Source organism: Podarcis tiliguerta (genome assembly GCF_965153285.1).
Source record: "Podarcis tiliguerta genome assembly, chromosome: 1".
In the NCBI taxonomy this organism is placed as follows: domain Eukaryota; kingdom Metazoa; phylum Chordata; class Lepidosauria; order Squamata; family Lacertidae; genus Podarcis; species Podarcis tiliguerta.
Genome location: NC_139534.1, coordinates 49,339,116 through 49,364,855, shown reverse-complemented (window position 1 = coordinate 49,364,855; position 25,740 = coordinate 49,339,116). Strand labels below are relative to the sequence as shown.

The 25,740-nt window shown below is 42.4% G+C and overlaps 1 protein-coding gene across 33 annotated transcripts in view; it reads left to right on the top strand.

Moving 5' to 3' along the window:
• Positions 1-25,740, top strand: part of BIN1 (bridging integrator 1) — a 109,527-nt gene that overhangs the window by 67,146 nt on the left and 16,641 nt on the right. For 6 of the 33 annotated variants that reach the window (XM_083430588.1, XM_083430583.1, XM_083430573.1 and 3 more), the window contains 5 exons: positions 2,351-2,436; positions 2,671-2,746; positions 5,098-5,180; positions 10,113-10,157; positions 12,229-12,379. In XM_083430588.1, coding sequence (XP_083286714.1) covers positions 2,351-2,436; positions 2,671-2,746; positions 5,098-5,180; positions 10,113-10,157; positions 12,229-12,379 — 441 coding nt within the window. Of the gene's footprint in view, positions 1-2,350; positions 2,437-2,670; positions 2,747-5,097; positions 5,181-10,112; positions 10,158-12,228; positions 12,380-18,624; positions 18,754-20,017; positions 20,099-23,066; positions 23,178-24,224; positions 24,249-25,740 lie in introns of all 33 variants that reach the window. The other 27 variants (XM_083430577.1, XM_083430565.1, XM_083430572.1 and 24 more) reach the window with 12 other exon arrangements.

Here is a 25,740-nt window from a genome sequence, read left to right as displayed (position 1 = left end):
GTGTTAAAAATCTGCAAGCAGGTTATTGGGTTGGAAAGGTGACGGGACCTCAGATAGTTAGCAGCAGGCCTTAAAGGATGCTGTTTCTTGACCACAAAGCGCTTTGTGCCTGTATTTTTAAAAAGGCAACACATCAATAAAAAGCAACTAGAAGAATTAATCTCCTAGAGATTAGTTGGAGACAGGAGAACCAAGAAAAGCAGATGACTGACAACTGCTTTTATGTGCTGTTCTATACATTATGATTTGGGCATTTAAGTGTTGTCAGGCAGGGACCCTTTAAAGCCTTACTTGGAAATGCCAGGGATTGAGATTGGGACCTTCTTGTATGCAGAGCAGGTGATCTCCCACTGAGCCCAAAGTCCTTCCCTGTGGATAGGTGTGCCTCAAATTCCATTATGTATCAGTTTGCTTTGAGCTTTCCAAGGTGGCAAATTATTGCAAATATAAATGTTTGGTTGGGCAATGTCATGTGGCTGCTTCTGTGATGCCCACGTGATCCTCCTCATGGGAAAACCCTAGAATCTTGGCTGGACCCCCAACTCTCTTCTTGCTTCTTTCTAGAGTGAATGTTGCCTAGGGTGCTTCTTTGTTAGTGCATATTGGGATGTCATAATAAGTACACACTTGTATCAATTGCTTTTTTTGCTTCTTTGAGCTGTCAAGCACAAATGGTTCTACCTGGCAAGAGTATAGAAGCAGTTTAGTACAGTACTAAGAGACAAAACTATTTAGCAGACTGCTAAAGTTAGCAGACTTTCAAACCATAATCCTGATCGATTTAGTAACCCCTAAACAGAATTTAATTTAGTTTTCTCAACATAAAGATAGATCTGTCTTTGGCTTCTGTCTGTCTGCCCAGAGCAAGAGTAAATTAATTAAATCATTGATTCAGGCTAGCTTTATAGTAAACACCTTGTGTAAGAAATACTACTACTACTATTACTAATATAATCTATGTTTTAGCAACTAAAAGTTTATTTTTTATATTAGCATCCTAGACCACTGCAATCTCCCTTGTATTTGTTGGCAAGGACAGGAAGTCCAGAATACAAGCCTCCTTTGACAATACAAATATCCAGAGGTTCAGTCCATGACAATGATGCTTTCTATAAGTGATCTATAGAGGCTTGTGGCATTGTGACATTTTTGCTCTTGTGGTGGAGTATGAGTAAGTTGCTTGCATTTTTTCCCTGTTAACACAAGCTGCTGAATAGATAAGACTCGAGATTCATTGTTTATCCCAGCTGTGCTAGGCTTTTTGCTGCACCAGATTACATTTATGAAACAGATGCATTATAACTGTGCCAGTGATAGCTCTGGTGGTGCCAATTGCCTAATAACTTCAGATTCAAACTCGGACAATTATTACACTATCCACCACTTTCCTAGAGTTCCACTTTCCTAGAATCTGCAGCTACACATTGGCATTCTCGTCACTACTGGGGAGGAGTGAAAGGCCATGCAGAAAATTAATAAGTATTGTGATCAAAATAATAAAGGGAAACACTGAATGGACTGTGAGATTGGAGTTAATTTAGATTCAGGATCCTAACTGGAAAATGATTGGAGAAGGTGACCAAGACTCTACAATGGAAGTCATCAAGAGTCAGGGAAATTAATCACAATTTCCTGCAAAGATAAACTGAACTTGCAGGGGGTGGGGAGTGGAAGTGTCATAGGGCTCCTGGAAAACACTGGGAAATTTCTAATAATACCCTTCAGTCTGAATTAGCACCCTGCTAATATATTTGATGTTACTTCATAACACAATTGTTATCTGTGGGGAGCAGGTCTTGAGCTTAAAATATTTAGCCTGGGAGCTATTTTTGTGTGTGTGAAGTTCTACAAGGTAGGGAAGCAGGATTTTGGAATTCTACCATGAAATTGCTTGTGAAAACTCACAAATTGCTACGACCACACTGCTTAGATTATATGGATGGGTAACATAAGTCTAAGGCATAGAGTGGCTTTGGAAGTAACACAAAGTAACACGATGCAGACATTGAGGAACAGGAAGTGCATGGGACAGAAACTCTGTTTCCTCAGGATCCACATCACATCTAAAGCCAGTCTCAGAGGTCACTGGCTGTTTCTTCCACTCTGAACATTAGGGCTTCCCTATGCCATTTCCAGGCTGCAGATGAGACTCCTACACACACTCTTTACAGAGGTGGATTGTAGGGTGGATGGGAAGAGGCTCTTGGGCAGTAGATCTATAGAAACCCAGTTCTTGGAATGCCCTAGTCTTGACCCACTTACGGAGCATGCAGCAGCAAGCTCATGTAAGCCTTCCCCTGAATTGTACCCCAGAGGCTGTGCATATCATTGCCCCATCCTTCCTCTCTAGGCTGAAGAAGAATTAGTAAAAGCCCAGAAAGTGTTTGAGGAGATGAACATTGATCTTCAGGAAGAACTGCCTTCACTATGGAATAGGTAAGCACATTCAGTAGTTTTCAAATTGTGTTCAAGGGGGATGTGGTTGGAGGGGAAGGGTAACGATATCTTGACTGATTCCAGCCATGATGTATTGGTCCACTCAGTTCCTTTCGCTAAGTGGAAACTCATAAGGTTCAGTTCCACTGAGCATTATGGCTCTGCAAGTGAATAATTGGAAGAAAAGCAGCTGCCCATGTCTTCAGTAACTTATATTATTTTTCATTTTTCCAGTCGTGTTGGTTTCTACGTCAACACATTCCAGAGTATCGCAGGTTTAGAAGAGAACTTCCATAAGGAAATGAGCAAGGTAACAATGGGTGACATTCTTCCTCTTCCCCCTTTGGGGACCATTGATGCTAATCTGGCTTCTCCCCCATGCCTTTCCTCACCCACTGTAAGAGAGGTGTAGCTATGTCAGCTGTTGGTGCTCAGGGATAATGGTACCACCTCCCATTGTTATTAGGGTATTTTTCCTCACTGGCATATCCCTTCATGATGTTACAGAACAGAAGTGACTTGCTGGGTGGGGCCACAACATCAGCTCCATGGCTCACTAGTTCTTACCAGAAGGGGAGGCTGTGGGGCAATGAGGAGGCTGGCATGGTGGCTCCCTCTGGAGCCAATCAGGTGCTCCTAGTGGTGTGCCAACCTCCCCACTGCTTTGTCCATCCCTCCTCTTTCCAGTAAACACCAACAACCCACTTGCCGGGAAGCTAGCATGGCAGCTCTGCTCTTACCTGACCAGCTGCTTCAGTTCCAGAGCATGACCAGAAAGCTCACAGTTCAGCAGCCTTGCTGAAACGTAGCAGCTCTGCATGGGAGCACCATGTCTATTTCATTGAGTTTCCCTGGGGAAGAATAGTGGGACATAAAATGCAATTAAATAAATCATCATTTCATTTGGCCCTGGTCCCTCATTCTGTCCCCATTGCATCTGTCTTTAGCTATGCCTAGTGAGTTCTTTCAGCCAGCTCGTATTTCTTCTGCTTTGGAAGAATGAAGCTATTTCCATTTTACTTGTGTGAGCCCACCTGTGAGCGAGAAGCCTTGATTTATACTATTATGGCATAGTTTGTTCTGTCAAGCTGTTGAATTGGTACCAGTCCATAAAGGGTTTTCGTTTAATGTCCAATGCATATAGTTACATAGGCCATGCAGTTGCTTCAGAAAATTTAAATGCCTGCATGTGGAATGACGACTTTATATCCTCTCCTCCCCTGAATTCTGCACAAATCCCAAAAGAGGGAACCAACAAGTTTAAGGTTCAAAGCAGAGAATGCAGAATAAGACAGGGCCAGACAAACTAGTAAAATGTTGCTTAGCAGTGATGCATTCATCCAACACATTTGGACAGCTTGATACTACTCGGTAACAAGATTTTGTATCCCAATTTTCCCTGTATTGGCAAAAGATTATGTGTGTGAAAGGTCTTTTTCCTTTGCAGTTATCTACGTTTTATTAGAGCCTGGGGGAGGTCGGTTGAATTGCTGCTGTGGCAAACACATGGCTGCCGTCACCCCTTCCCCGCCCCACGGCATGAACGCTAAGTTTGGCCTAGCATCTTGTTTAGTGACAAACTGTGGTTCCATAGCAACCAAGGCTGCTGCAGTTCCAAGCAAGGCTCCTGGCTGCGGATGGGAAGAGAGAGCAGAAGGAAGGCATTAAGTCGCATTGAGGAACAAAGACCCTGTGTTGACACAAGGGCCCATAGTAGTGGAAGTATGTGATAGAAGGGGCAAAGGGGGAGAAAAGGCAGGAAACAGTAGAAACACGAGCTGAATTTGTTTCCTTAATGAGACACAGGCTTCGCTTATGCGGCACCTGTTTCTGGAAGTCAAATGATGCTCACAGGACTTGGTGCTTTCAGTTTCTGTGACCATGAATCAGTGGGAATGAATGGAAGACCATTTCCCGTAGCCTATGTTCTGGGTTGTAATGTTATGGGTGGGGAACCTTCAACCTGTGGGCCTAATTAGGTCTACTGGAAACTTCTGTAGCACAGCTGGTCCCAGAGAACTTCCTATAACACCAAAGAGCTGATTGGTGCTTATAAGAAACCCACTGACATCTGTACACCAAATTGGGACTTGTCAGAAGAGAAAGTTGCATTGCCAGCTTGAACTGAAGCCAGCGTTGCAAAATACTTCTCTCTGCTGGTTTAAGCTGTGTCTGCAAATAGGTTCTGTTTTGTTTTGGGTCACCTGACATCATTATGACACCAGCCAATTGACAGGTGGGAGGCCCCGCCACCGTCAAAATGGCCTTTAGGGTATGTTTGTTGGGTGAGGGTAGAATTTGACCCACTGGCCAGATCCTGTTCCCAACCCATCCTCTAGGTTTTCATGCATTTTTTATAAGCTCTTGTACAGTGGTACCTCGGGTTACAAACTTCGGGTTATAGACTCCGCTAACCTGGAAGTAGTAACTCAGATTAACTTTACCTCAGGATGAGAACAGAAATTGTGTGTCGGCGGTGCAGCGGCAGCAGGAGGCCCCATTAGCTAAAGTGGTACCTCAGGTTAAGAACGGTTTCAGGTTAAGAACGGTTCTCTGGAACAAATTAAGTACGTAACCAGAGGTGCCACTGTATTAAAATTGTGAGCTTAATTCTTTCCTTTGTTGACCTTCTATTTATTCATTTTAATATTTTTGTTTCAGCTGAACCAAAACTTGAATGATGTCCTTGTGAATCTAGACAAAGCACAGGCAACAAGCACCTATCCTGTTAAAGCTCAGCCAAGGTTAGTCATTACTATATCTAGCATTGTGGGAAGGTGGGAGCAGGTCGCTGTTTGTGTTTGTCTTATTCTCTTGACTACGGTCTCCAGTGATACACTGGTTGTTAATCTTCTACCCCGCCAGCCCAAGAATTGGCCCACTGAATGCTTTTCTTTCTGTGTGCTGTTACAGATACGGCAGCCACTGTGAGGGCTCCATCTCCCATTGCACACCACAAAGATCACATGGTTCTTAACATTTGTTGACTATGGTGAATTTGTGCACCTTAAAAAAAAATAGTGTGTTTTGCTCAGAAGCAACATTTTGAAAAACAGCAGTGGACAGAAGGGCAGGGAGGGGTGGGGAGCATAGGAGTGGTGAGAAGCAACAAACATCTCTCATGCTTTTTATGAATGGAGTTCTCAGTTATGGTTGAAACCTCCTTTTTCTCTGCCCCGGCTCCTGTGTTTTTAACAGCTGACTGACACACAGAAATTAATCACTGAAGCTTTTCCTGGTATGTCATACAGTGATAGGAACAGGAAATTTCTCTGTGTCGGACTGCTGTTTTAAAGGCACCAGAGCAAGTCCACTTAACAGGGCGCCAACCTTTGGCACAATACCCTTGTCCTTGTGTCCTATTCATACTCAGCCTGTAGCTAAACCTAAGTATGTGTACCTGAACTAATCACATATTCTTTCCCTGTTTCACCTCTGCCTTCCCCCCCTTTCCTCCCCTTCCTATGTTTTTCCTCCCTGTGTCAAATTTTAGATTGTAAGCTCCTTGGGGGCAGACACTTGTTCTCTTGTACTCTGTAAAATGCCTTGCACGTTGATGGTGCTATATAAATAATAATAATAAAAATTAATAATAATAAACCTTATTCTCAGCTCTGGGGCTAAAGGCTGGCCCTTTGGGCTCCTTGACTCTGTTCCTTGCAGTCCATATTATTAAAAGCTGAGGGTCCCTGTGAAATACATGTTAACACACTTGTATGTTCAGTAAAAATGGATGGGGTTCAGGAAAAAAATGAGTTCTACAGCCTTGAGGGATTAATATAGTTAAACTAATTGTCAGTCATTAAGATGAGAGCTGCGTAGCTAAACATACAAATCACAGGTTTTTTTTTTGCTCTTTTTCCATTCTGCATGCAGCTGTGGCATCTAACCACACAGTGATTGCATTTAGACAATCATTATCTCATCTTAATAAGCCCACAATATTTATGAGCCTTTTTGCACATCCATCCCCTTCACACCTCCCTTTGAAGTCAATTTTCAGCAAGTTGTCTGAAATGGGAAACTGTGATTATCAGCTTCGGAACAGGGCAGGGTATTAAACCAACTTTCAGCTTTGCCCCTTCTTCTCAATCTTGTTGCTGCTCTCATTGACATGGTATCTTGTTGACCCAGCCCAACATGTTGGGTATCGGTGGCATTGTTTTGCAGTGGTTCCAATCCTATGTGCATATCCAGAGGGGGTAGCATTTGGGGTGGGCAGAAAGTATACTTCTCATCATTTGGAGTGCTGCAGGGCTCAATTTTGTCTATTCAACATCTATATAAAGCCAGTGGGAATGGAGATTTTGAGCATGGTGTCCTCATTTCTCCATAACATCTGTATCAGGTGTGACTGTGTGAGCCCTGGGGTAGTGTCTGGATGCAGCAGTAGGCTGTATGTAGGTCAGCAAACTGAGCTTGAATCCTGGCAAGATGGAGACTCTGTGGCTGAGTGGCCGCCCAGCTCCAAGAGATAGAGTCATAGAATTATAGAGTTGGAAGGGACCACGAGGGCCATCTAGTCCAACCCCCTGCAATACAGGAATCTTTTGCCCAACGTGGGGCTCGAACCCACAAACCTGAGATTAAGAGTCCTGTGCAGATAGGTTAGTTGCCGGTTCTGGATGGGGTTGCGCTCTCTTTGAAGGAGCAGGTTACAGTCTAGGGATGCTCTTTGGTCCATCTTTGTTGCTTGAGGCTCAGATGGCCTCAGTGACTTGCAGAGTCTTTTATCAACTTTGACTGATGTGACAGCAGAGGCAGCTCATGGACTGAGATAGCTTAGCCACTGCGGTCCAGGAACTGATAAACTCATGACTGGATTGCTGTAGAAGTAGGAAAACCTTTGGGTTCCTGGAGGAAAAACAATGAAGGCCACCTAGCAGTTTCTGTTTTTGCCCTAACACTTTAAAGGACTTGTTCAATGACTCACTTCCCCTTTTCATTTGTAAAAGAAATCCATTGTATCTTAGAGTTTTGTTTTGAATAAACCCAGCACTGCTTATGGGCACAAATAGGAATAAGGAGGAACTAGCTAGGGTTGTGTAAATACACACACTTCTCTTTCCCCACCCTCCGCTCTTAAGGAGAAGGTAGGCCTCACTCCTTGGATGAGATGGCCTCTGGCTCTCACCCAAATGCATGAGTGATGAAGCAATTTGGGAACTTGCACTCCCAGCTGCTCTGAGTCCCACATGCTGTGTTAGCAGTAATGAGTTGAATGTGCCAAGACTGCATTAGGCAGAAGGAGAACTGTGGCTTGACTCCACCCTGCTTTGGCAAAATCAAATGGAGGTCAGTATGATATTTTAAACCCAACTGCTTTATGCTCACTCTTTCGTAGGTGCATTGAATTAAATTAAATGTAGAAGCTAAGGAATTTTTTTTAAGCAGACACCAGGGAGCTCTTGGCTCTCATACTCTCGGCAATGAGCTGAGCACTTTGTGTAACCCCCAAGATGTAGAGTGCTTTCGTATTGACCATGCATGAACACAGCTCTGCACAATGATAAGTAAGAGCAATGCATAAGACGAATGAGACGGAGAGGCTGAACACGGATACAATTTTATCAGTATGCTTTGTTTATGCATTGTACAAACAAGTACCACTCTAGATGTATCGTGCCATGAGGAAAAAGAGAGAAGATGCTAGGGCTAGCTTTTGGTCTCCAGATGTTGTTGAACTCCAACTCCCATCATGCCTGACTGCTGGCCATGCTGGGTGAGGCTGATGGAGGTTGGAGTAGTGGTGGACCTCGGGGTTTCAAATTTCAGTGGCACCCTGTGCAATGCCAAAATTGGGTGCCTCCCCTTGTTCCATTCTAAATCATAGCTGCAGCATCCACAGTGGCATCCCCAAGGCTCAGTGTCCAGTGCAGTCAAACTGGTCATGCTGCCATAAATCTGCCTCTGGTTGGAGTCCTTTAGAATCTGGAGGGACACAGGTTAGCCAGCCCTGATTTAAATGTATAGGAACCCTGGAGAGAGAAATTTAGATGGACGTTTTCCATTTTAAGCTTCATTTCTTCCTCATCCTTAGGTTCATAGTGACTTCAACTCAGATGTCATTTCAACACTACAGTTTTCTCTCTGGGGACACTTTGGAAGGAGTGCTCTCATAATTGAAACAATCTTTTTATTTTGTCCTGTTGTTCTTTGCATGAGGTCTGCCAGAATGACTCCAATTTATACCTGATAATAGGTTTGAAGCTTGGGAGAAAATGGCGAGATGGTAAAAAGAGCAGGCTGTCCTTATACAATATTGTACCAATACTACGCACAATGATATGTGCAAAATTTTATTTTTAAAGTTAAAACACCCTGATATATAGTGTAAAAAACAACAACACAGATATGCAGATAACAGGAGATAAAAAAATTCTCAGAGCAGCCAGTGGACTAGGGGCAGCTAGCCTATGGGGCATATGTGCACACCCCACACTGCAAGAGGTTTGTTTTTTGTGCCTCTAAAATTTATTTTTTTTAAATAATGATAGAAGTTTTCTTTTACTGCTTCTGTGGCTCCCCTTTGCCCCCTAAATCTGTTTTAGGGGTTGAGGAACCCCCAGAACAGTTTTAGCGGGCACATGCATGAGTCATTTTATGCACATCTTAGCATTCCTCTGAATTCCACCCATACATTTTACTTTACTTTATTTTTATTTTTTTTAAAACAAACCCATTCCTGAGGGTTCTTGGCTGTGATTTTGTGACATCAAAAGGTTTTTGTGATGTCTTCCGGACCTCTCAAATATCCTTTTTATTTTATTTTAAAATGCCATATTCACTTATACACTTTGACATGTGGCCCTTGGAATGTTGACCATGGGCCAATGTGGCCCTCAGTCTGAAGAAGGTCAGCCATCCCTGCAGTAGAATGTGCAAAGGGCATGAAAGTCCACCCTAAGAAACTTGTGATGGGATATGAAGGACATGAAAGTAAATACTTCTCAGGAGCTTCTGATTTCACCCCAAAACTCACCCCCAGTGGTTGTTCAGCCCCCTATTGGTTTTGTGGGGGTAAGTTCTCCACCATCTTATGGTACAAAATCATTGGTAGAATGGTCGCTTTGGACTTTAAGAAAATATTGCAGGGTGAAGATACTTTGGAAAGGACTTGGACATTTGGCGGGATGGTGGGTGGGTGCACATGGTGGGATCATATGCCATAGGGTGATACCCTCAGGAGGTAACTCCCATTATGTTAGTGCAAGGTTTAAATAAGACACAAGCTTATTCTTTTGTAGGCTCACACTATTGATATGTTGATTGATAGCCGGTGGTCCTTGGCTCACTCAGCCACCTGCTGGATTGCTTAGCTTTCTAGTTTTTAACCTCCACCTTTGCCCTCCATATAACTTTGAGGTAACTTGGTAGATCAATGGTAGCAAGTAGCTTGCAATTGGAAAGCAATGAGTCCTTGATCTCTCCTCTTCCCATCTCCTGAACATTCACACAGCACTTAAAAGGATATTTTTCTACTGAAAATGTCTGGCGGACACCCCCTCTGCCAAGCTAATCAGATACACACTGAGGGAAGGCCCCATAGGTCCTCTTTGAATAAATCTCTTCATGGTAACTATGTACATTAGCTCATGCACGGAATCTTCACCTTTCTTTCACATTGGTTGAGCCGTGTTGTAATGGACATCACTTTCGTGTGCCGTCCTCAACAGAAAGAAAACTAAACTGTTCTCCAGGCTGAGGAAAAAGATGAGCAGGTACCAGCAAGCTCCATTCCCTGCCCGCTCTGATTTGGATGTAAAAGCCAAAGGCCAGGCTGTATTCTAACAGCATATAGTGCATTGTTAGCTTGGTGACTGAAATGGAGTTTCTGCATGATCCAAATTGCTTTGTTTTGGAATTATGAATTGCATTGGTGTTTCTGAATAATCCTAATAGCGTTTTACAAATGTTTATAACCACTTCCACCCTCCTTTGCAAGTTGCCAACGGAAGATATATGGACCTTTGTATTTCCCAAAGAATAAATGAATACCTTGTGGTCTACTCACGTACTGCAGACCTAACTACTAGAAGTTGCTTAAGAGAGCAAATTGCAGCTGTGTGCCAAGGCCAGATTTCCTTTTAAGTGCAGGCAACTTCAGGAAAACTTGTAGTGGATCTGGACAGACATAGGTTGGGTGGGAGGAGATGGAAAAAATGGGAGCAGTCTTCTTCTCTCCCTCAAACCTTGTTGAAGATGAGTTTTTAGGTCTCCTGTTCTTCCTTCTTGAAAGTCTAAAGAAAAATAATCTCATATCCTTTTTTTCTTCTATATTCTGTGGCAGCTTAGAATTGTGTTTTTACTCCTCTTTCAACTGAAATTTGTCCTTTTCAGGACAGGAGCCAGTCAGCCTTTTAACCTCTCTCTCCCCTTATACTTCCTAAAAATAGTGTAGATGTTGGAGGATAACGTTAAGTTGGGTGGATGCTTACGGGACATGGTGCTTGGTTGTATTGTGTTTATATACTAACTAGCTTGCTGAATTGCATGGTGGCTGGTATTACTGTGTATCTCTGAGTTTACAGAGAGAACTCTCAATTGATTCCTTCCCACTGTGTATGTCCTTGGATAAGATCTGAGAGCTAAAAGACCTTCAACCTCCTTGCTGAAACAAGAGTCCCTTTGAGGATACATGCAAGGCAGGAGAATGGTTGAGGTGTGAGTTGGTGACCCACCTTTCGTTACTTTCTTTCTGCAATTCCCATATGAGGCTCCCATAAACAAACTGGTTAGGGTCCCCTCTTAAAACCATGTTTCAAATATGTTTATCTAGAAGTAAGTCCTACTGGATTCAGTGGGATTTACTTCCTAGTATGAATGCTCAGCCATAGACAGGCCCTGAGCATGTGTTTCCTGTTTTGTTGCTAGAGACAGTTTTCAAACATTCTCAACAATTTCTAAATACTGAGATGACACAATGTGGTGTGGAAATCCAGCTCTTGTGATTGCTTTCCAAGAACAATGTATTTCAAAACAGCTCGTCTGCTCCAAACTTGAGCTTTATACTCCATGTTGTTTCAATATGGTTTGTTGCCCCCTATCTTGTTATGTGCCTGTAGCTATCACAGCTAACCAGTGGCTTTGGTGATTGAAATAATTCTTGCGTAATATAGAGCATGGTGTGGGAGGGTGAAAGACACTGGTGAGATTAAAGGTTGTATGCTTGATCTATTAGGGGCCCTGTTTAATTTAGTAAATACCACATTTACGAAAAGTCAGATTCTTTCTTGTTGAATTCTTAGGGGATAACAGCTTGCTGTATGCAGGGGCCAAACTACACGTGGCATTAAACATACAGTTTGTATTACATTATGAGGATCAAGACCACAGAATGCAAGGAGAATGAACTCTTCTTCCCCTCCCACATCACAGACCTGATGAAATCTATTCCCCATGCAGCTGTTTGACATAGGAAGGAAGTTGCCATGGGCATCTTCCTGTGAGAGGCAGCAGCTTATGGACCAAGTGAATTTTTCTTGACAATTGTGGTGTGGGAAGCAAAAGTTAAATGAAGACACCCCATGTGTACTATGCCCACGCAAAAAAGCAGCTGCTGTTTGTTTTTGAAGATAGCTTCTGCATCAAACTACATGATTATTGTCACACATTTTCTTGCATTAAAAGTTTGTGCTATTACAGTAATGGGGCCGGGCATCTGTTGCAAAATAATAATTTAAAAGGGTACTTTCCCTCATCCCTTAAGCCACCTCTAATAAAAAGCTCATTCAAATGCTGATATTCTTTCTCTCTCTCTCTCTTTCTCTTTCTCTCTCTCTCTCTCTGTAGTGACAGTACCCCAGCAAAAGCAAACAAAACCCCCTCATCTCCGCCTGATGGGACTCCCATCACCAGCCCTGAGACCAAGGCTATCAACCATGAGCCAGAGCCATCCACTTTGGAAACACCTGGGGGAGGCATCCCTAAGTCTCCATCTCAGGTAGTGAGGATTGCTGGTGCTGCTGCTGCTGTTTTTTCCTTGAGGACATACATGACAATGTCATTCGTGGTTGGGTTTCCTTGGCTGCTACTCTATGGAGAGTAATGGACTTTTCTCCATTTATGTTCACCAACAGTTCTAGGCAACGTGTATCAACTAGTCTCTCCATTTCTCTCTAATGTTGTTCTTGCCTAATCCAGTTTCTTTATCTACAAATGACAGTACTTCCTCTTCAGTAGGGATTCTGTGTAGGCCAAGCTGGTCTTGCTGTGTAACAGGTATGGTACATAACTGTTCTTAAGGACAAGCAGAGGCTATAGATAAACTAGGAAAACCTGTATTGGCATGGACAACTTCTGGATCAACTGGTGGCACAGGATATCAGTTGAATCAGGAAGTAGAATATGGAAGTTAATTAGAAATTTTTAAAAAGGCAAATGGTTTTGCTAGTTAAGAAAGGTGCATTATGAACTCTTCCATCCTCAATGGACAAGAAACAGGTAAGTGAATTGGACCAGATATAAGATAATGATACTAAGAATGGCATTTTGGATATTTTTTTCATCTTCTTCAGCATGAGATGCACTATTGCACAAAACCTGCTCTGGACTTTTAAAGTGTACTGAGAGCATTTTTGGGTTGTCAGCTTTGCAGCCATAATGGCCAGTTGAAACCCGCAACAATCATGTGAAGAGAACAACCTGTACACTGGCAGTTAAACAGTTGTAGGCCTTATGCAAAACAGACTACCTGAAAAGTCTTTGGTATGTCCCATGGTTGCGTGTCGAGGTCCCCAATACACCCCAAAGGAAAACCCAATTGACACTTAATTTTTGTTTACATTTTTTGGCATAATTTTGGCCACAACTTTATTCAAATACAGCAATGTGAGTGGTTGCTTAGGCATTGGTAGCACTAACTGCCCCCGCACGGGGACAGCTCTGACATTCGCACCCCCCGCGAAGTCAGGAAGGGTAAGTCACCTGGGAAGAGAGAGGGGACTGGGAACCATGCTTCACCTCTCCTCAGCATGCTCCCAGGGGCTTGCGTGGCCCTAGCCCCTTGCCAGGGGGTTTCAGACCAAAAGCATGGGGGAGCCCCTGGGTTACTTTAACGGTAAAACCCTTCAGCAGCAGCAGCAGCATTTTGGAGGGGCAGGCACAGCCGAATCCATGCCCCTCCACTAGCAGCAGCATTTTGGGGGGCAGGCACAGCCGAATCCATACCCCTCCAGCAACCAATTCCAGACCAATGCCTAACCGCAAACCTTACAAGTTGTGACGATTTGCTACGCGGTAGGCGAAAACCAAGTGGCACACACTAATCAGCCAAATGGCAAAATTCCTACCGGGCCCCTGCCCCAAAGCAGGCGACCCCATGACAGGCAATAGCAAGGTCAAGCAAACAGCCTAACATTAGGGAAGGGAGGGTGGGTGATCGGAAGCACGCAGCGAAAGAGGACGTCCATTGCTGCGTGCCTTGTATTTAACAAATAGGGCTGTCAATCACTAAATGGCAACATCTAAATTTCCCCAGTAACAGCCTGCCCCTGCTTACAAGTTGGCCAAACCATCTGCCCAGAAACAGCAAGGTGTCTTGCTGTCCGTTTTGGAGAACACGCTTTGCCCACGCAACTGCTGAGGATTATATGAATTGCTGAACAGCAAAGATGGCAGTTCTCTCCTAGCAAAAAAGTTACAGCAGGAAAATGTCAAATGTCAAAATATTTATATTATGTTCCAAACATTAACTTTTTACTATTGCTGGAGTTATTTTGATTTTTATCAGATGTACATACAGTGTGAGTGGCTTTTATTTGGCCTTTTCTGTGCCCATCCCCCCCCCCCGAGAACGGTAGGTTTGTCCTAGCAGTTAAAGCACCGAACACTATTTTGAGAATATTGTGCTTGTTAGAATGTTAACCCATGGGTGCTGAATTCTGGCTGTGGTATATCAAATGTAGGGCATGTTTCATAATATTTACTGTAACTGTAGATTTATGCAAGGGCTGCTTGTGAGAAGGAATTACAGTATAACCCTCTACATACTTTCACTGTATTCAGCGGGGCTTGGTCCCAGGTAAGTGTGTCTTGGATGGTAACCTTAGTGTCCAAACAGAACCTAGCAGAACCATTGAAAGTGTTCTTTCTATATAGCAGTATTTTTAAATACCCACATCCTGTCTTTTGAATAGGGCCCTAAATAATATGCCCAAAAGATGGGAATTCTAATTGGAAATATCATATGTTCTGAGAGTAACCTCTATCTCATCTCAGATATGTTAGGTCCAGGAAGGAGGTGGTTTGGAAAACAGTTAAAACTTGGATATATGGAAACTTGAGGTTTCAGTGTAGGTGTTCTGCTATGAAAAGGAATTTACAGATGGCCTCTTGAGGTGCTTCCCGATGTACATCCTGCTCCAAATAGCTGATAGGTGGGATTTTAGGTTTTTTAAAAAGGGTTAAGCAAGTAAAAGCCTCAACTTTTACATCAGGGAGATGTAAGGTGAAGAACCACTTGCAGCACCTTCTTTCTATGAGTGATTTCCATATCCAGTTAGGTATATGGATGTGAACCTCTGCTGGTGTATGTATGTGATCCCAGGCATTTTGGGGGCAAGGAACTGAAGCACTGCTGACCCACAATCTATATGTTTGGGATACCAGTTGTTTCTAATTCAGACAAGAAATTCTAAGCCCCCCTCCCTGCCCCCCTCACAGGGTGTGCCTCTCCTTTCAGGTACCTCTTCCTGGGCTTTTCACTAACCCAGTCCTAACTCCTGACTCACTATGACACACTGGCAACCACTGCGACTTGCTCTTTTTCTCTAGCTGATATGGGGTTGGGCCTCTCAGGAAAGGCAGCCCTTCTTCCTCATTGCTGCTAGTTGTTTCTTCTTTGGAGCAAACCACAGCCTCACCCTCTCAGTGCCACCTCCGTGGCTGAAAACGACTTGCAACAACAAACAACACATGCATTAAAACCAGCCAAGACATAGTAAAATTTAAAACTCATTCATATTTTAAAAAGGAGTGTCAAAAACATTTCATCCCACAAAGGGTTAAAATATTGCCTTCAGGGTTTTTTTTGGGGGGGAAGCCACTTCTCTTTATCCCCGCCACCCCCAAAAAAGAAATACAAAAGAAACATGGTTTACTATAGTATCTAGAGCTGACTTTCTCAGCCTTGGTTCCCCAGATGTTCTTGAACTACAGTGTGCATCATCTCTGACCACTGGCCTTGCTGGCTAGGGATGATGGGAGTTGTAGTCCCTGGGGAGCCAAAGTTGAGAAATACTGATCTAGGGAACTTGCCAAGGTAGTGCATTTACAGAAAATACACATGGTGAATGCTGCCATCAGCTGGTGGTTCTTTTTCAGTGCATAGTTCAGCTAATCATTGCAGGTTGGTTGTTTCATTTATTATGCTCACACATCAGCGACAGATCCTAATGGGCATAAAACAGTATTTTTAAACCAGCAGATGGGCACATTAATTTTCCTAGAATATTTTTTTAAATGAAATATAGCATGCAGTAGTAAAGGCATTTCAGCAGGAAATCTATAATTCACTAAGAAGCATTCCTGACAAACCCTCTTCCACAGTTCAGTGGTTTATACTTGCAGATAAATGACTAAGTTGGGTGTGTTGAGGAAGAAGTGAAACCTGGAACTTTAATGTGAGTTTTTGAAAGAAGATTTGACAATGTTGACACACTGGAGTTTAGCTAAGCACTAATCAGCTCAGCAATGAGTTGCTCTTAACCCCACCTCCTCATGCAAACAGCACCAAATATTTTTAAAATGCAGTCAGCTTCCTGTTCTATACCTACAAGTGCTTTTGTGCATTGTTGTGTAATGAGAGATACAATATTTTTCTCCTAAAATCAGCATATTTGTCTGTTACTAGCTCTCTCGCCTGCCCATGAAATCTTGAGTTGTGCAGGTGGAAATAAGTTTATATAGAAAGTTATAGGAAGGATCCACCATTAAAACATAAAGCAACATTAGATTTTTTTTTAAAGGCACATAAAAGTAGACGGTGCATGCGATTAAATGAAAAATACAACCTATTGCCTAACAAAATCAAATTTTAAAAGTTAAAGTGCAAGCCAAAGTACAGACCTCAGGGGGAAAGGTATAAGCTCTGTCCAGATGGTGTGGCAGAATGTAGGGGAAGGTGGGAAATCCACTTCTGTAAAGGGAAACTTCTTGAACTCTAAAGAATGAGTTGACAGCACTGTCTCAAAGTTAGATAATCTGCCTGTCACTGCAATAGTGGATGAATAAGAATTGATCACTTGCATGCTGAAGGTGTGTTCTTGTTTCTTGTTGGAAATCTAGAATGACTTCACTGGACACAGTGCAAAAATATTTTCTTAAGTTCTCCAAATGAATGTAGCAGCATTTGAAGAGGGCATGTGAGGAAACTTAAGCCTATTGGTCTTCTTCTAGATGACATGCCCCCTTCTCCAGAACTATGGAAGACACATTGCTCAGCTGCATCCAAAAGACTGCCATATTGAGAGGACATGGTTTCCATTTGATTTTTAGATCCCAGTTGGTGCTGATAAAGTGCTTGTTAGGTAGTGTGGAGGAAGGCATAACACTACTTTCCAGAGTTTTAAAAACCATGAGTAGGGTGTGCGAGAGGGAAGATTGCAGTGCAGATAAACACCCATGTTGCCTCATGAAATCAGGCAGTGGTCTTTCCCAAGAGTGCTGGGCCCTGGGCATGCCAGTTCTTTTTATATTGAAAGCCAAAATGTAGGTTGTGTCTGTTGTTGTTAATAATGGATGTGTCCATTATTAAAAACCCACTCCAGGTTTTCTCCCAAGTCCCCAACCCACAATTTCAGAAGCCTAATTTAGATTCCTTTCCACCAGTTATATTTAGTGTTGCTATGGTTAAAGTAATTAGGAGTATTGCATTAGTCTTGCCATTCTGCTGCCATTTGCCCAGAGATCTTCTAGTTGATCTGAAATTACCTTTTGCATGCGCTGGAATTTCTGCAGCATTTGATTATCAGCCAGTTGATAAACATATGTATGAAATGGCAGCACCATCTTGTGCATTAAATGTAGGTCTGCAGTTAAAAGAGTTACAACCAGAGATAAGCCACTGTGTTACAAGAAGCACTAAAAAGCAAAGTGTGTGAATCATGTGACTCTGTTATTTTTGGCACTTTTGTGACCTGTGAAACTAGCCAGATTGACTGTTGAAGACCTCAGTATGTAGCTTAGCTTGCTCATGCTAAATTGTCTTCAACACTTCAGAAAACTAGATCTTTTCTGCTAGGCAGGGGCAGCATGACAAGAGTTTTGCACAATATTTTGACTGGGAAGCATTTTTTGAATGGTCAAGTAGCACAACACAACTGAAAACCAACCTACTGCTCTGATATTGCACCTAGAAATGTGACGCATTCCAGCTAATTTAGGTTTCTTAGTATGTTTGGTTGAAAACCTGACACCAAGTAAACATCTGAGAAAGGAGATGGAAGAGAAGAAAATCTTGACGTAACCAATCCAGATGGTACGACCCCCAAGTGTGGCATATGATGTTAAAGAAAAATAAAAGCCGCAATGTAACTTGTAGGAGAATATGGATTCCCAGACCAGCATAATTTTTATTCTTGTGACATTTGTGGTTATTTCACAGGAATGCTGTGACTCCAAAAAGAATTGGACCCTGATTTCTTTTGGTTTGTATCTCAGCCATATTTAGGATGCAGAAATGTCTTTGTGACGCTGAACCAAGGTCACTTATAAAGAATGGGTTTAATATATCGGGAAGCCTGTTTTTAGGAATCAGTAAAGCTGGCTTGGGTATCTTCTTTCTCTGTAGGCAGACAGGTACTGCTGCCACGAATAATGCTGCTGTCTCTCCTGGCTCCTCAGCGCTTTTTTTTTTTTGTAGTATGTAAACTCCCTCCTTGTCCTCCAGAAGGTTGCACAGACTCTAATTATGTATGCATGACCTATCTTATGCATATTAATTGTGTTACGCTTCTCCTCTGCAGAAGGGAGACCTGCCCACGACTGAAGTGTAACTAATGATGCGAACCCTTCTTTTGGAAGTGTGCAATTGTTTCTCCGTCCTCCCATGTGTGGACAACACCCCAAGACCTCTTTCCCCTCTAGCTGTGTGTGTGTTTTGTATTTAGTTTTTGCTAACCTGGTTCCTGTCTCTGGTTTTTTGGGTGTTGCTGTCTGTGCCGTCGCCATGTGTTCGCTTGCATGCAGTTGCGGAAAGGTCCTCCCGTGCCGCCACCTCCAAAACTCACTCCGTCCAAGGAGATGAAGCAGGAGAACATCATCAACCTGTTTGATGACAATTTTGTCCCAGAGATCAGTGTGACAACCCCCTCACAGGTTAGCTTCTCCTTCTTCCCTGCCCTCCCTTGTCCCTTCCTCTATCCGCTTCACCTTCACCTAATATTTTTTTTTGGTCCTTTCCTTATTAGAGGTGTCAGGCCATGAAAACTGCTCAGTGCATGAATGTATGGGGGGCCCCAATGTGATTTGAACTGGGCAAAAGGGCCAGTGAGTTTTCCCACCATATCTTATTGGCTCAGAAACTGTGTCTGAGGTAAATGGAGGCAGAATACATGGAGAGGTTCCATCATTTTCCAATGTCTTTCATCAAGGCCATGGAGATCAAACCTATTTCTCCCCAGCTAAATAGGAGAGTGAGGCAGGAAGGAATAATTTTTTCTGGACATTGGGTACCCACCCACCCACCCACTCATGTGAAGTGGTCCCAGTTCTGCAGCCAAGTGGAGGAAATGTGGTTTGGATCAAGGGCATCCATCCCCCTCCTTTAGAACAAACTTTCCTCCTGAGGCCCACATTCCTTTCTGGGGAGCTTTTTGGGGGGTCTGGGCAAAAGTGGGTGGAGAACAGAATCTAGGGTAAAGTTTAGAAGCTCTGCCCACATTATTTTTCTTAGAGTGAGGAGGAATTGGATGGGGTCTGGATGGGGCCCCCTTGATAACTGGGCACTAGCATGGTCACCCTGGCTCATACCTTACTTCCCCTCACATGGCTGAGGGATTAAGAATTGTGAGATTCTTAAATATATGAATGTGGACTGTGCCTCACAGTGGTAACTTGAAATACCTGTGTGGTTTTAGCTGCCTCCAAGAAAAAAGTGCTTTCCCCCCTTATTGATAAGAATTTGAGAGACAAACGGGTTTTGTGTTAGTGACTTTGGATGCTTTCATGCATCAACCCTAGACAGGTTATTCTTGGCCCTGGGCCTGCACTTAATATTTTTTAAAGTCACTAGCATCTGCCACCTCTTCAGAGTCTCATGGCCTCTCAAGCTACTGTTGTAAAGCTTGAGAAACTGATTGAAAACAAAGTATTCTGTTGTAGGTAATTGCCTGAGGTAGTGACTAGGCAAATGGATGATATCCACCACATTGTCCCTTCCCAGGGATGATTTAATTCTAGCCCTTGTGAGGGAAGAAGGAAAAAACCAGCCTGACCAGTTTTCTGGCCACATTCTTACAACTTGCATCATCATCATCATCAACAACAACATTGTGATGTATAATTTTTTTCCATTATTCATAAAAAAATGACACCTCTAGCAGTTCTGTTTCCTGATTCCGCTCTTCCTTCCCTACCTCAGCGCGGTGGCCTGCGGCTTTTACCTCTTCCTCCTGTTCGACGGTCGAAACATTGCGTGAGGGGCCTGGAGTTGGGAGAAAAGGCAAGTGTAGGCCGCAAGTTACAAGGGTTGTGGGTTTACCTCACAGTTGTGGGGATACAGGTCATAGTTCTACAACAGATTAGGATTCCTTATTGAGGGTGGGGAGCAAAGGAAGATATTAAGCTGCCACTTAGCTAGCTTTAAACCTGATTTTTTTAAAAAATAAAAAAATAAAAAGTAGGTCTTTGTCACTGCCAGAAACATTTATTGGAATGTTCTGAAACAAATTAACATAGAAATGAGCACCAAGTGTGGATTTCTCTCTGGCCATTTAGTAGCAACCATACATATATGTGCCAGTTCAAGTAGAACAGGGTGTGGAGCTCTTTGGAAATGATGGGAGTTGGAGTCCAAAAACGTCTGGAGGGCTTCTGGTTCCTCACCCCTGCAAGGGTGGAAACAAAAAGCAACAGATCGCAACATCTCTCTCCATCAGGACTTGATTTTAGAAGGTAAGGGGAATGTTTATGTGTGGAAATCTCTTGAGAGATGACCAAAGGGAAGGTTCAGAAGTAAAGGAACTACAAGGGAAAAAAGAGGACCCTGTAGGGGGGAAAAAAGGCTTGTAGTACAAAATTAAAGAGGTTGTTGGGAGTAGTGTGTGGGAGTAGTGATTTGTTTACATTTGAGAGAGAGAAATAAATGAACCTGTCTAGGAGATCTTAGACTAAGGGACTTTTGGAAGAATGCCTGTGGAAAAACACCTGTAGAAAAATGTTATGTGAAAATGCAAAATCAATGATGAGCACAAGGTAGAATTAGTCTCACCATGAGGTACTGCGAGATTATTGTTTCATGTGGCAGATTCTGAACAGCATTAGAGGCTATCCAAATTGTTCTTAATTTAGTATAATTTTAATGAGGTGGGAGAATGGAATTTGAAGCAGAAAATTCTTAAATGCGCTGCTAGCCATGCAAAAAGGATCTCACCACCTGTTAGTGGCACTTTTCTTTCTTTCTCAAAATCCTGATATGTAGGCGGTGTGGTTTTAAAGAGGTTAATCGTTAGTAACATGCAATAGGCCGAATTTATAGCTTCAGTGAAACGTACCAACAAGCATTGCCTTTTCTTTTTGATTTTTCTCAGAGATAGCAGTGGATACCATGGGGAGCTAGGAAGGAGAGCAGAGGCTTTGCATTAATGGGGAAGCAGAGACTAAAAGTGAGAAGAGTTGCACTTTGTAGAGTCTTTTGGTCAAGGGAACCAAGGGGCTGCCTTCAGTGTAGGAATTCTGTCTTTATATCCCCCGTTCATTTTGTTATCTGAGAAAGCCGTGGGCCACTGAGCAACCTCCCATCCTTGTCCACACCTATCTTTTCCTTGTAGCATGCCTCAACAACTCTTACACCATGTTTTATATCATACGTTTCTGTGTAAAAACACTTGCCTAAACAGAGCATTCAGCTTGGGACGCATCCAGCGTGGAGGACACCTGGCATGTACAGGTTTCAAATGGATGGGTTTGAGTCCTAGATCAGAAACCATAGGGAAAAACCTATGATCAATGTATTTCATGTACTATATGTGATTTTTGCTATGTGTGTGTGTGTTGGGCTAATTATTTGGGAGGAGAGGGAGGGCAAGCTAACAAGAAAGAGGAACCCTCGGCACATGGTGCAGGTAACTCTGGGGTGACAGGTAAGCTTCTAGCATGGCTGTACCCTTTTGACCTGAATTGTTTTTTAGTCAGGCACAGAAAATGAATACCTAGAAGGTCTTGCTTCAGTGATAACCTACATAAGAAATACTTAGGTGATCTGCTGTGAGTATTGTGTAACCTTTTAAAATCTAAATCTGTTGGAGTTGAGATTATGAGACAGAAAACCGCCTTCATTGAAAGCTTGTTCTGATATTGGTAGGAACTAGTGAATGACACAAAAAAGTTAAAGTTGAAATGTAAACTGCTGCTGCTTGGAAACTGTGTGGAAAAGAATGTGCTAGAAGTTTCTCTCTTGAAAGTATGTGGATATATCAAACTGATCAAGGGTTTTGCTTTGAAACAGCAGCAATATAGTTTTCCTCAGTTGGTGCATTTACGTTAGTTTTCACCAGATATCCTAATAATTCAGAAATGTTTACTGCTGTGCCTTGTTTTGGTTTAGAAAGGTTGCATTGCTTTACTTTGCCTTGGGACCAGAAGAACTATCAGAGAAGTTGCTGAAATATTTGGACAGAGCTCCTTTCAGAAACAGCAAGCTGGGGAAAAAGGGGTGCCTTGTAAACCATCTTTTTAGGAATATGGACATTAGTCAAAATTTGAATGCTGCCACTGATGTTCTAATTTGCAACTCCAATAAAATTGCTTCTAGTTAATAAGATAACCTCCTGACTAAAAAAGGACCTTTTGGCTACATATATAACTTGAAATGTATATAATTGAGAACTGGAATAATTTATTAATATTGGAAATAACGTCCGAATATGGAAAGCATTAGAATATGGGCAGGGGAAACAGATTGCAAAAGCTAAGATCTTAAACAAGGAATCTACTGTGTTTCTGACTATGATGATACAGATTTTCTGCTGTGAGGCTCATAGAGAGGCTTCCACTGAAAATGCTGTGCACATCATACATAGTTTCATTCTTTTAAGAAGTGCCTAAAGCAGTGGCCTAGCTGTGCTGAAAGTTGCATGTGCAAGTATCTTGGGTGGGATTTAGGGACCCTGTTTGGAAAGATCACAAGTGATAGTGACCTCAAGAAGCCCCCTGATAAATATGATGGATGGTAACATGAAAACTGCTCAGGCTCTGTGGAATACTGATGCTTTGTTTTCACGGCTGTGTTTCTGCAAAACTGTTGAGCGTACTGTGGCCACCGGGCACATGTGAGCATTCATTGCTTGTACCATAGAGTCGTATGCACCTTTTTTTGCACCTTCAGCTCCTGGGTAACACCTTCTGCATACCAGCCTGCATCCTATACCCGACTAATATGCAATACTGCTTTTCTTCCTTAATGCTGCAAGTTTGATGCCCCTGGGCCCTTCCAGGAGGGAGCCAGCCTGTTGGATTTTGATTTTGATCCCATTAAACCTGATAACAGCCCTGTAGGGAAGTCGCCTACGCCTGCTGCCCAGGTTGGTTTACTGCTGCCATTCCTTCATGAAATGTTAGACAATATAGACCTCATCAGTCATGATAGGGATGGGTGCGTATGTATGTATTCATAGCAACAGAAGTACATGTGGAGACTTACAAAATGTATCTACAGAGTCTGACATGACTCTTCCTGATGATTTGCATTAATAACCGTAGCTTATGCTTTTTAGGTGTTTCATGTACACTAACTTGGTAATTCTTAGAATAATCTTGTAGAGCAGCCCAGTGTTGTTTATACTACACCACTGATCAGGGAGCTGAGACTTGAAGAGATTGACTTGCCTAAGACCATCTAGGAGAATACATTTTTTGTTTTGACGAATTTTTCCAGCTGGATGTAAAAAGGTCTCCGTCTTGGGTGTTCCTTTCGTATTGTTTTTAAACCGATCTGCACCTGGATTTTTGAAGTGTTCTAAAAACTAATTTTTAGCTGCTTTATGGTATATTTTTAAATTGCCTCGAGATGCATGCAAAAGGCAATTAATTAATTTAATCATTGGCTCTCCTACAGTGCATTATCTGCTGAGCCTGTTAGCTTCACAGGAATCCACCCTCATCTGGCAGATGCAGAAATTGTGACGTAGTGAGATGAAAATTGGACATCTCGTGCAGTGTAAATTAGTAGCAGCTAGATTAAAGAACATGAGGGATGAAATGGATAATTCAAAATATCACACAATAAGCTTGCATTAATGTCAATGAATAGTATATTATTAAATGTGGTATCCAGTGCTGGACCTGAGCGGGAGGCAGTTTATGGTGTGTTACCATCTTAGAATCCCTTCCAGAGCAGGAATTTTTGTGTGTTTCAGCATGTGTATATGTTACTGATAGTGTAGGAGGCTCCTATAGGGAGAGCGAGGGTCATTGCAAATTGCCTCCCTCTCTCTTCCACTGATGGATATCTTTGTTGGAGGAATCCTCTGGGTGGTACAAGGAGACTTTGTATGTTTGCACTTTCTGTGTTGGCTGAATTAATGATGTCTCAATGTGTTTTTATTCCTGTTGCTCTTTGCTATGCTTAGTCTTTGCCTTGGGATTTATGGGAGGTAAGATTTCTATTAATATAGCTTTTAGTGCAATAAATTCTACCATGTGGTGCTTGGCATGTGTGAGTACTTCCTTCTGTCACTATCATGCATAGATGATTATTCTTGTCTTGACCTTCTGTTCTCATCCTCTTCAGTGCTATGAACTAAAGTGGTGTGGTACAGTTGCAACCTCTTCTGCCCTTTGTCTGTCACGCTGAGAAGAAGTCTCCATCCCCTGTGCTTTGATATTGCCTATTATTAATGGCATTGACTGAAGCACAAACTTTCTTGCTGCAATAATTGTAGACCTTGCTGCTACTTTTTACCTTGTCAAAAAACAAACAAACCCCTGCATGCCATTTCCTACCTCTCGATTGTGTAGTAGGCATACTTCTCAACTACCACCAAACAATTCCTTACTCTATACATATATTTAGTATAATGCTGTGCTTGCTCATTTGCTGCCGTGGTTCACTAATAACAGAGATTGGAGATCTCTCCTGTACTGCTGGAGAAACAGACCTTTCCTCCTTTCTTATTATGCTGCCAGATATTACACTGTAATAAATCAGTTTAAAAAGCCAATGGCTTGTAGTTTCCAGACTTTCTTTATAACATTTTGGGCATGTTGAGATATATAGCTTTGCCTGAGTCCACCTGCTAGCAAGTAACCTTTGTTCTTTGCTTTTGTGCATTTCCTGTTGTCTTTATTAATTCTATATCTTCACAGGAGGATACTTCTTACGTTCTAAGTTAAAATTTGGCTTACTTTATCTGCCATCAGATGTCTTTTGAGGTGTGATTGGCCTTTAAAAAGAATTGGCCTACACTGGTTCCCCATTGTAAATTCATCAAATTGTCTCAAGAAGTTGACTCCCTTGTCTTTCCCGACCCAAGAACCTTCACTATTACTTCTTCCTAAGCATTTTCTCTGCTGTTTTCCCTCCTCCCTTTCCTCCTCATGTATAGGTTTAGTGAATAGTTTGTGTCCTCAGGATAGGTAGCCATTAGATTTAGATCAACCACCCCAGAAAAATGGTGTGCTGTGGAAACAAGCACCATATTTCTTCAAACAAATGTGTATGAATCTCCCCACCTTCCATTATTTTCCTTGCTATTTTTCCTCATTGAAAACATATATTATCACACAGCAGGGTTTAACTGCACCAAAACATATAGCAGTCCAGTGAATAAAGAATTGCTAGCTCAACCACTACATTATCTAAACATCATTGAGTACTGCATTACCAAAACTTCAGTGTAGGGAAGTGCAAGTTGACTCATTTTATTCTGTATAAAAGCAACACAGAGAAGCTAGATAGCCCCCCAAATAAAGAAGTATGACAAGTCTCACCTTAGTTAAAATTACTCAACAGAAGTTCTAGCTACTAATTCAGTAGCTTGCCACCCTAGTTAAAAAGCTTATTAAGCCCGACAGAAGGCATTGTTATTCAAAATGTATTGCCAAGAAAGCCAACCATTAAAGGCAGGAAGTGAGAAAAAGAATTGT